At 40.1% G+C, this 12,286-nt stretch overlaps 1 protein-coding gene across 2 annotated transcripts in view; it reads left to right on the top strand.

Annotated features, from left to right (window-relative positions):
* LOC109039702 (Insulator su(Hw) mRNA adaptor) overlaps window positions 1–12,286 on the top strand; it is an 80,342-nt gene that overhangs the window by 13,604 nt on the left and 54,452 nt on the right. For both annotated transcript variants that reach the window (XM_019055309.2, XM_019055310.2), the window contains exons 6-7: window positions 3,301–3,419; window positions 10,222–10,390. In XM_019055309.2, the coding sequence (XP_018910854.1) occupies window positions 3,301–3,419; window positions 10,222–10,390 (288 nt within the window). The remainder of the gene's footprint in view (window positions 1–3,300; window positions 3,420–10,221; window positions 10,391–12,286) is intronic.

Genomic DNA, 12,286 nt, shown 5'->3' on the forward strand with positions numbered 1-12,286 from the left:
ATTCATTTGTGTTTCTACTTAGCTGTTTCTTCACGGACATGGTTTCTTATGCTTCAGAAACAAAAATAATAATTCGTGTCAAACACTTACCACTCCCTCCCGATGAGCGCTCCTCGGATATGTTCGGTCAAACGCATTTCAATATCGCCAAAAAGGGCTCCACGTGCTCAAGTTTTTGAGTACAGATTTTTTTTTTTGGGGTTGAACCCCCCCCCCCCCCCAAAAAAAAATCTGTACTCGAAAACTTGAGCATGTGGAGCCCTTTTTGGCGATATTGAAATGCGTTTGACCGAACATATCCGAGGAGCGCTCATCGGGAGGGAGTGGTAAGTGTTTGACACGAATTATTATTTTTGTTTCTGAAGCATAAGAAACCATGTCCGTGAAGAAACAGCTAAGTAGAAACACAAATGAATTACCTTTTTTCGGTGAGTTTCAATGATGTTCGCAGTGATGCGATTTTCGTCCATGTTCGGTCAAACGCATTTCAATGTTGCAAAAAAGGGCTCCGCGTGCTCAAGTTTTCGAGTACAGATATTTTTTTTTTTTTTTTTTTTTTTTTTTTTTGGGGGGGGGGTTTCCTTTCCTTTTCTTTTTTTTATTGAAAGTGCAATGTTTAAGAATTTTTTTGGCGGAGAGTTTGGTTTGATACGGCAGTTCCATTGAGCGTAGGGCATTTTTGAAAAGAGCATGAAAAAAATGTTTCAACCTCTGCCAATCGCTGAAAAATTGCCCGATCTACATCTGGTTAGGACAGGGTGGCTTGTTTTTTTGCGTAGAATTGATTCCTGAAGTAAAAAAGTAGGGGTGCCGTTTGAAAATTTCGAATTACGGGGGGGGAGGGGGGGCACACCCCCCCCCCCCCCCGCGGTTTGAGAAAATGTCAAATACGCCTGAAGGTGTCCCCCTCGATATAAACGAACATGTCTTTTACCGTTTTTCGAAATTCCAACCCGTTCGCCAGATATTCAAGGTGGCTCGTTTTTCGTGAGACACCCTGTAGGTATCGCTGAAGTTTGAGAGGTCAAAAGGCTGTAATACTAAATAAATATTGAACTTCTAACTATTGAATGAATTCAGGATCACATACTTAAGATAAAGAAACTGCAAAACATTTGATTTGAGGCGAAAATGAAAAGAGAATGGTCAAAAAGAAGAATGCCAGGGTTTGGACATTGGACTTGTTAAACTGATTTTCAGAATGCACTTTAAAATGAGCCAATAAGCTGTAGCTCTAGGTTGTAAAATACGATGAATATTATTTTCAAATGCTTGGTTAAAGTCAAAATTGGATTTTAATTAATTAAAATCAAGAAATTTCTAGTTGTTCGGATCCTTTGTGTTATCAATCTTCTTTTGTTTACAACCTCGATGTTTTGCAGTGCAGCATTCTATGGCAGAGGTACCTTGCCGGCACGCGAGGTCAAAAGTGTGGCCATCGCAGGACGGATAGAATGGGCCGCCATTTTGGGTAGCCCGAGCGGCGCGTCGTTTAATTGGGAGCTCAAAATACGGAATTTTGAACTCGTATTTCGTAGGTTAATATTGCTAAAAAAAACGGGGAAAATTTCTGTGAACTATGTGCACTCTCTAGGTTTAAAAATGCAAGAATTACAAAATACTGAACAAGCTCATTTAGTAAACTAGTATATTATTAATGAGGGCTCTGATCCCCACCTTTAGGGGTCGGCATTTCGTACTCAGCTGGGCCAACTTCGGATTTCTTGGTGGTCTGGTAGGTTAAAATTCCCTGCATGCCCTGGTTTTTGATGGAATGTTTTCAAAATTTTGATTTTAATCCTAACTTTTAAAGTGAGCACACCCCTCCTATCTACCAGGGAGACTCTTGGGTGATGAAATTTGGATTCCTTGAGGTTGATTTCCATCCATCTCTGCTGTCTCCGACTGTTTCACCTAAAACAACTGGGAAAAATGGTTGGGACGGCTGGTTTAGGATATCCTATATGCATCTATTTGTAGTTGCATAAATATGAGCATGCAAATGTGCTGCATTGCCATGATTATGGGTTTATTAGAATGAACCAGAGTTGGGCCGGGTATCCGGCGATTATCTGGATATCTGGCTCCAGCCGAAAACGATTTTCGTGGTTATCCGTATCCGGTTTTGGACCCACTGGATAGTGCTTTTACGGCCGTGAAAATTTCGATAAGTTTTTGGTGATACTTTGCAATTTTTCGGCGCACTTTGAATAGCCATTGTAATTGTTCAACTTTTCGAAACTTGTTATCATCGGAATTAAGGACATTTCCCGCACATTTACACGATTGCAACTTGATCCTCAATTCCGAAAGTCCACGTTTTTCAATTTCAAAGACGAAGATGCAGGTGGAAGATGAAGAAAAAACAATGCCACCAACATGTGCATAAGCTTAAGGGTAACGGTTTTAGTCCGAGTGTAACTCCGCAATTATTGTAATGTCACAGTACGCAGCTTGTTATTGCAGCATCAAAGCGCTGTTTTCCACTTTTGTTTTGTTTAGGCACACTTATAATAATATCTCTCTCCCTGCACATCAAATTCATCTAGCCCATTACACCATGAAGCCAATGAAAGCCATGCTGCTTATCTGCCTGGTCTTTGTTTTTAGTTTTCGTTTTAGCAGACCGACTCATAGCGTATCATTGGAAAATATGGAGGTTGCTGAAGTGAAGGCACATACATCGTGGATGACGGTCTTGATGGTGTAATGCTCAGTGTGCCTCTTGTCCCAAGCGCGAAATCGGGAGATCTTTCTCATGCGTAGCACTATCTATAAGCACTATCCGGATCCGGTATTATCCGGTTCCGGCCGGATTCCTTGGCAAATTATCCGGTATCCGACTCCGGCCGGATGGAGCCGGATACAAAAAATCGATATCTGGATCCGGTGACGCGGAAAATCCATTTCGGGCCAACTTCGGGGCCTGGAATGAACCTTCTGTAAGTCCCAAATATATGGATGCTACCAGGAATTTGAGTTATTGTGGCTCAAATGCAGATGTTAAGGCACTCCTCAAAACTTCTTTGAAAGAAGCTCATGAAGATTTTTCAAGAGAAACTCCCAAGAATGTCATAAGATATGTTCTTATTTACCTTAAAACAGGCTCAGAGCAAGTTTTTTATAAGAAAATGGTAAGTGAAGGTAATTTCAAGTAATGAAATCTGATTCTGGCTTCCTATTTATTAATTTTTTTTCTTTTTTTCTGAAACCCCTTGTTTGTATGAATATATGCTCTCCTCTCTGTACTTAATAATTTGCAGGGGACACTTAGATGGTTTTTGTCCTTGTTTTTTGCAGATTCAATTTGACAAAAAACTTTTAGATTTCGACTATGGAGAAGAAGAAGATGATGGAGGAAATACATCGAGTAATCAACAATCGGCAGCACCGGGGGCAGTCGTTGATTCATTGGGCAGGTTTGTAAAGTCTCCTGTATTTTCTTAGTTAAATAGTGGAGCCTGGAGGAATGAGAGACGCCTCCTGATCCACCTACCATTGGGCACGCTCTGTCGGGGTTAAGGGATCCTGTAAGGGTTACATGATTTCCTTCGACTTTATTCTGTCAGTGGGCCATCAACAAGGCACAAATCTGAGCATTTTGATGTATGAAGCTATTTACGTATGAACAGGGGATGTCGAGTTCTTAAGTTTTGAGAAAATTATATTCAAAGTTTTCAAAGTAGTGCATTTCGTTGTCAAGCAGCAAGGAGCAAGAGCAAGTAGGGTTTGGTCAAGAAAGAGCGACGCCAAAAACGACCGTTTTTTGGCACAATTTGGGCCAGAAGGGATTTTTCTGAAACCGGGCCCAAACGATACCTTATGATACCCTAAAACTCTGGTGAAAATTTTAGCTTGAGTATACGCACGGTTTTTGAGAAATGAGGGGGCAAAGTTGCCAAATCGCCATCATTCTGGACAGCATTTCTACAGCAAAAAGACGGGAAAAATGGACAAAAAAGTTACACCTTTGATGGGTTTCGGCTGTAAATGTTCTCATTGGGCCCCCAAGCATTTAACTTTGTTCAGTTTCAAAAATTTTGGTCGCACAATGGTCCAAAATGGGGGGAAATCGTCGAAAAATCAGGATTCTTCGTCAAATTTTTAGAAATGGAAGTAAAATTGTCGGTCTGCTGCAGTTTTCATGGCTAACAATGTTCGTATCGGTCATCAATGTATGAAATTGTGTTCAGCTTCACAAATTTACATCGCACAGTGGTCAAAAATGGGGGAATTAGTGGACAAATTAAGATCCTCTATCAAACTTTTTAAAAATGAAGTGAAACTGTTGGTCCCCGGTAGAGTTTAGATCCCGGAAAAATTCTTTAAATTATTTTTTTGACTATTTAAATCTTTTTTTAATTTTTTCTCTCCATTTTTCCTTCTTTTTTTTAAATTTCTGAAAGTTTGCATATTTTATTGAGATAATGCTACAAAGTCTATTCTATAACAATGTTCTATAAACAATACGGTCTGACATGTAGTAATAATTAAAAAAATTAAAAACATGAATTTTTCCGGGATCTAAACTCTACTGGGGACCAACAGTTTCACTTCATTTTTAAAAAGTTTGACAGAGGATCTTAATTTGTCCATTAATTCCCCCATTTTTGACCACTGTGCGATGTAAATTTGTGAAGCTGAACACAATTTCATGCATTGATGACCGATACGAACATTGTTAGCCATGAAAACTGCAGCAGACCGACAATTTTACATCCATTTCTAAAAATTTGACGAAGAATCCTGATTTTTCGACGATTTCCCCCCATTTTGGACCACTGTGCGACCAAAATTTTTGAAACTGAACAAAGTCAAATGCTTGGGGGCCCAATGAGAACATTTACAGCCGAAACCCATCAAAGGTGTAACTTTTTTGTCCATTTTTCCCGTCTTTTTGCTGTAGAAATGCTGTCCAGAATGATGGCGATTTGGCAACTTTGCCCCCTCATTTCTCAAAAACCGTGCGTATACTCAAGCTAAAATTTTCACCAGAGTTTTAGGGTATCATAAGGTATCGTTTGGGCCCGGTTTCAGAAAAATCCCTTCTGGCCCAAATTGTGCCATTCTTGGCATCGCTCTTTGTTATAAAGAAAATACTACTCTAAAATATGAGTTTTAGAAATTTAAATTTGAAGCAAATGTCAATTAAGGTAGGTACTTTATTTTTAATTGAAGATCACATTTGCTGGTTTTACCAAGAATTTTGCTTTCTTTCTTTTTCATAAAATGAATTACTTAGTTAGCATGAAGAAAACAGAGTGATTGATATGAAAGAAGTTATGATTACTGTTGAGTTTTTTAATGATACAATAGAACCTCGCTAAGTCAGAATGCATTGGGACAAACGAATCGTTCCAACTTAGCAGGATAGCAGGGTTTCCAAGTCAAAAGGACTATTTGTCCTGAACACGTCCTGTAGGGGTTACAGGATCCCCCAAGGGTTGCATGAACTCCTTTGAATTTATTCTGTTAGTCGGCCACTGTGCAAAGTACAAATCTGAGTATTCTTTCGTTCGGCAATTTTGAATTTCGCGCCATAATTGCTCCACGTCGTAACAACACGATGGGCGCCCACCGGAACCAAGGAATGAAAGGCTCTACGCGCTGAAAAGGGCAACTGAAGGTAGTATTTCAGTCATTCTTCTAGCCTTAAGGCCTCTTGAAACTGTAAGGAATACATTGGTTAAATGGGCTTAAATTGCGGGATAGCGCGTGGCAACCGGCAACCACCAATCCTAGGAAAACGCGACATGAATTCACACTTCGCAGCAGCGATCCTTATCTTGCGCGGTAGCCGATGGACGAAACGAGTGCGAGCGAAGCGAATGATTCATGACTTCTCAGGACAGAAGGTGCGTTGGCTAAGGTCGGAGGCAGTATCATACTCGGAGCGGCATCGCCGTGCGAGGCAGGTATCCGGCGCGGACTTTCATGCCACATCGAACAGCGCGCTAGAACAGCGCATCTGCCCGTGAGCCGACTTAGGTAGCGATGCCGACACCTGGCATAGCTAGATGATGCTGCCTCACTTGCAAAGCCGTCACCGAGCATCGTTAGGTATGCTGCCTCACTTTGTGATGCCCGCTCCTCGGCTCTCAGGGCGAGCGGCATCATTTAGAGAGGTCGGACGCCAGCGCCCGACGGCGCCCGGCACGGCGAGGCGTGGGCCGCCGCGCGGACGGGAACCGAAGACAAAGGGGTATTCCGCGAATTCATTGCCAAGTCTAAGGGTCGCACACCCCGGCAGTCTTCTGGGAGAGCCCCGTAGGTAAGGAGGTTCGGGCTTGGAGAGCGATGCCGCATCAGACCGACAACCGAGCTCCCAGCATCACAAGATGAATTGCTTCTTGGTCACTTTCGTAGCATCAAACCTCAGCATCAGGGCGAGATGCCTACCCGGGCGGCACTAGGGTGCGTCAAAAAAAATGAAAGTCTGAAATGTTCCGCTCCCCAGGCGGCAATCGATGACGTTTGGTAAAAAAACATGTTTGCCAAAATTTGGGCCAATTTCAACCATTTTAAATGGTGCCAAAGGTCAATTTTGTGATGAAATTATGATATTTTGGTTTAGACCTCGATTTCGTACAAAAAACTCGATTTTACGCTGAAATCGTGCGTTTACGAGAAAAATGCCAAAGAACTCGACTTATAGAGGATGAAATTTTACACTAGGGGAACGTCTTTGTAACCGATAAAAATCAAATTGAACTAGAAAAACTCAACTCGGTATTTATTTTTTTGGTCCTCAGAATTTCCGAGGTCTTACAAAGTAGAGGTTTAAAAGACTAATTTTTCACGAAAATGAGTCGAAAGAGGGTCTAAGTGAACTGTAGGCAAGTGTTGAGGATGCAAATGTCATCAGAACTTCCTCAGTTTCAAAAAAAGTTCCAACAATTTTGCACAATCCTCCAAAAAGTGTACGGCTCGAGAAGGAGGATCGTGCTATAATAGTAAGGGGAAAGTGCGGTTTGACCGGGAAAAATTGCGTAACAAACTTTCCCTATGTAATCGTCATCAATAGGTCCCCCTGAACAACTTCCTAAAAGTTAAAAATGGCCCGACCCCGGAACAGTCCTCAAAAAAGTTAAAATTGTAAATGGCGGCCGTAATAAGAGGGTCCGGGAAATCGGTATTTTAAAATGCTCATTCTGTCTCATCATGTTAGGTATCATTTCCTATGTAATTTTGGTCGTAAATTTCATTAAGGAATTCCACAAGGTCCTCCGGCCAAAGAAGGCGCTCCAAATCAAAGATGGCGGCCAAATGTGAAAGGCAGGAGGTTGCATTGTTTTAAATATTCACCGAAGGAACAAGGAATGTGAAGTGTCATTATTTTCATGTATTTATGGCCAAGAAACTTAAATTTGATGTTATAAACGTATTTAATAAAGGAAATTAAAGGAAACATACAACTACCGAGAGAGACGTAAGTTCAGAAGGGGCCTTGCGTAATTCATTTATGAAATCTACGACCAAAATTACATAGGAAATGATACCTAACATGATGAGACAGAATGAGCATTTTAAAATACCGATTTCCCGGACCCTCTTATTACGGCCGCCATTTTCAATTTTAACTTTTTTGAGGACTGTTCCGGGGTCGGGCCATTTTTAACTTTTAGGAAGTTGTTCAGGGGGACCTACTGATGACGATTACATAGGGAAAGTTTGTTACGCAATTTTTCCCGGTCAAACCGCACTTTCCCCTTACTATTATAGCACGATCCTCCTTCTCGAGCCGTACACTTTTTGAAGGATTGTGCAAAATTGTTGGAACTTTTTTTGAAACTGAGGAAGTTCTGATGACATTTGCATCCTCAACACTTGCCTACAGTTCACTTAGACCCTCTTTCGACTAATTTTCGTGAAAAATTAGTCTTTTAAACCTCTACTTTGTAAGACCTCGGAAATTCTGAGGACCAAAAAAATAAATACCGAGTTGAGTTTTTCTAGTTCAATTTGATTTTTATCGGTTACAAAGACGTCTTCCTAGTGTAGAATTTCATCCTCTACATGTCGAGTTCTTTGGCATTTTTCTCGTAAACGCACGATTTCAGCGTAAAATCGAGTTTTTTGTACGAAATCGAGGTCTAAACCAAAATATCATAATTTCATCACAAAATTGACCTTTGGCACCATTTAAAATGGTTGAAATTGGCCCAAATTTTGGCAAACATGTTTTTTTACCAAACGTCATCGATTGCCGCCTGGGGAGCGGAACATTTCAGACTTTCATTTTTTTTGACGCACCCTAGGGCGGCACGTCAGCATCAGGCATCGGCGCTCGAGGTCGGCGCCGGCGGGTTGCGCGCATCAGGCTCGAAGCCTTATGCCCGCAGGGCCGCTACCTGGGCATACAGCATCGCCGCTGATGCTGCGAGCCGAGGCGCCTCAAATCCCTAGCGCTGATGTCACGGAGTGGAGGGGGGACGCCAGAGGCATCCGGTTCATTTGAGTTTGACAGCAGCTAAGGCAGCACTGTGCTGCGGCGCGGCGCCGTCACTTAGCTCCCACTTTTAGCGCGGTGAAACGAATTTTCGGATGGGTATGAGAATAAAGAAGATGACAGACTGATGAGGAAAGTCCCGAGTTAACCGAACTTTTTATGGGATCTTTTCAAGTTTGGAACTAAAACATTTGACCGAGTTCGAGGATTTTCCATGTTAGCCGGACATTTTAGCATTGCGTAAATAGGCGAAAAAACGAGACGCAGCCATGATTACCGAGTTAGCGGGGTTTCTGGCTAAAGCGGGTTCCAAGTTAGCAAGGCTCTACTGTATTTCGAAAAAAATAAACATCCGGTAACTTCCAAACATAAAATAAGGAACAAATTATATGATTAGTCTTCTATGATAGAGAAAAAATTGAAAAAGATTCTTTTTTCCAAAGACCTACATGATTTAGATGTTTTTACCTTGTATTACTATTGTAATGTGTTCAATGTACACAATCTCTAAGTAGATTAATGAGTTTCAGCAAATTCTGTCATCAGCTGTTTTTAGATATAACACGGTTTTTTTTCTTCATATCTTAACGGAAAATTATGCCAGACGTCTGAAACTCGATACCAACACTGTAGAAGAATTGTGGATTCTGAAAATCCCTAAAATGCTCGATAACCGCTGTTCATATAGATATGGCTTCATATGTCCCCTTTCCAAATTGTCACATAAATCACAATTCGTGCAGTTGATATAACTTCAAGTAACTCTTAATCAAAATATCAACATTTTCATTTAGCATTGGTTACAAAACAATTGAATTTCCCGCTCTAAAGAAAAACAAGGCTACTTGAGTCAAATCCCACTTTACAACAGTTTTGGCAGGTCTCTCCATCAAGCAGTGTTTCCGCCCCAGCCCATGGTGCTCAAAGTGTAAACAAGTCAAACTGCAATAGTGGAGCCAAAGCGCTGAGATTGAAGCTATGATATTTTTTTACTGCAAATACTGCTACAGTAACGTTTAGTGTGCGATTTAACTCAAGTAAATAATCATATTTTCTATGAGTGGGAAGTTTGAGTCGCTGCATTAAAAAACGTCAATATCTCTGTCAATAATTTTCTTGTCACAAAAAGTGTTCTACGTGAAATTTTGATGAGAAAACACATGTTGTAAGTAATGCGTAACTTTGCACTTTGTCTAGTGGTCCATTATGAAAATCCCCTTATAGCAATTGTTGGTCTAGGGTAGCCATTTTTTTTAGAATTCGTTCTGAATGCATTTGTGTGTTCATTTAAGGTGATTCGATGGACGCCATATTTTGTGTCAGAACGGCATGAGATATATCGCATCAATTGGTTCCATTTTTTCAGCTACTCGTCATTTTTCTCCAATTTTGAGATCGCAATTCTGTTGTCAGGAGACTAAAGCACTCACCAATTTTAACGAAGAAATTCAACATAATAAAGGCGTGGTTTTTTTAGAGAGAAAATATCGCATTCGAGTGCAGTTTCGATATCAGTATCGAATGCGATGTTTTCTCTCTAAAAAAACCACGCCTTTATTACGTTGAATTTCTTTGTTAAAATTGGTAAGTGAGTGCTTTAGTCTGCTGACAACAGAATTGCGATCTCAAAATTGGAGAAAAATGACGAGTAGCTGAAAAAATGGAACCAATCGATGCGATACATCGCTTGCCATTCTGACACAAAAAATGGCGTCCATCGAATCACCTTAATGAATTTACCTCAACTGATTTGTTCTCCTTTGATTTTTCAGCATTTTATCAAATCCTGAAGTTCTACGTCAACTCCAAAATTTGCAAGCTCATCTCTCGCAAGCTCAGTTACAGAAAGATCAAGTTGATGTTGAAGAAAAAATGCGAAGGCTGCAAGAAATGAAACAACAAGAAGAAGAGTTTGACCGACACCTTGCTCAGACAGTGCCGGTAATGTATTAAATATCTTCATCATAGGCTGGATTTCACCAATGAGCTTGTTAACTTGTTCCTAATTCTTGCATATTCAGAAACTACGTTTTCTCCTGATCAAGCAGAATTTTTCAGATTTTTTCGAGCCGTTTTCCCCTCCAAATACGACTGTTGAAGTTTGAATTTTTAAACATCGTGTTTGCACGCGCTTTAGCGGCAGTCCAATATGGCATCAAAATTAGCCTCCCGATTTCTTGCCACACATTTGACCTTGCGTCGTCAGCAGTATTTCTACGCATTCGAATATCGAGGCTAAGCAAAACAAGCAACCGGCTGATATGACACATTTTGACACGGATTTCATTCGTTTTCGGCTTATTTTATAAAATGTTATTCGTTCAACTAAAATACATAACCCTGCTTTACAAATACCTCGACCTGCAATCTTCTTGGAACGTTGGGAAATCCAGGAATATCTTCCAAAAATGTGTTAGTTATATGTGTGAGGGTGTGTTAGTGTGTGTGTGTGCTTATCACTTATCTGGAGGTGTTAGTTTTTCAATTTATGTGTGAGGGTGTGTTAGTGTGTGTGTGCCTATCACTTATCTGAAGGTGTTTGTTTTTCAATTGAAATCGTCTCGTTTTCAGTGTTAGGGTTATCATTGCACATGATTTTTACAATGTTTGTGTTCATCAAAATATTATTATGTAAAGTGTTAGTTATATGTGTGAGGGTGTGTTAGTGTGTGTGTGTGCTTATCACTTATCTGGAGGTGTTAGTTTTTCAATTTATGTGTGAGGGTGTGTTAGTGTGTGTGTGCCTATCACTTATCTGAAGGTGTTTGTTTTTCAATTGAAATCGTCTCGTTTTCAGTGTTAGGGTTATCATTGCACATGATTTTTACAATGTTTGTGTTCATCAAAATATTATTATGTAAAATACTATTATTCAAAATATTATTAATTATTCTTCTAATGATACATTTTCTTTGGTCATACATAGAGTCTTGCACTTGCAACCATTCAGTATTTCAGCATTCTTGGCATTGGACGGGCATTTTGCTACTAGAAGAATATCTGTTACGGAGCACTGACTTTAAGATTTTTCCTCCCTTCTAGAGTGGTGAAGTCAATAATCTGCATATTTGCTTATTTACCTCTACTTAAATATCCACATATGCTGTGGCATGCTGTTGTGAATATCTCCTCATGACCAACTTCCTTTGAAGTCTGCTGGTGTAGTAAATCATGCTACAGTTTTCTTAGCATTTATTTACTAAAAATAAGTTCAAAGGTATTTTCTTTGACATGGATCTACATTCTACCCTGGAACTGTCTGTGCCAGCACCAACAGACCCATCGGGAAAATCCATTAAATTCTGATATTGAAAGGTACCTACCAATATTGTTCAAACTATCATGGTAGTTTGCTCCAACATGCACTAAACTTGTTTTGAATTCTTTGGAACATACGTGGTTTTCTCTCAAAAATGTTTGTAGTGTGCAACAAGTGTAACATCCAGTAATTGAAAATCACAAAAAATGTAGCAAATGCCAATTCGAAGGCACACTAATGTATTATCTTATCTCTGGATTGACATGAAAACCTGAGGTCTCCATCTCTCAGCAGAAATGTCCAGGTACTAATCAAAATTTAAGTCGAAGAAAATCTGTCTGGATTTTCCTTCAATGCACCCATGAAAACCCTTAAAATCAATTATGCAGGTGGATGCGCCAGACTCCATCCAACAAATTCATGTAATTTCAACATTTTGAAGTGGAGGCCTGGAGTTGGCAAATTTTCTCACCTCATTTCCTGTCACCATTATCTTTTCTAGTCTCAGTCATTATACTCACAATCAGTTGTTTCTCCATAGCGATTTTCCACTGATAAAAAGCCTTATGTATTTCATT

The sequence above is a fragment of the Bemisia tabaci genome, chromosome 2 (assembly GCF_918797505.1).
Source record: "Bemisia tabaci chromosome 2, PGI_BMITA_v3".
NCBI lineage: Eukaryota > Metazoa > Arthropoda > Insecta > Hemiptera > Aleyrodidae > Bemisia > Bemisia tabaci.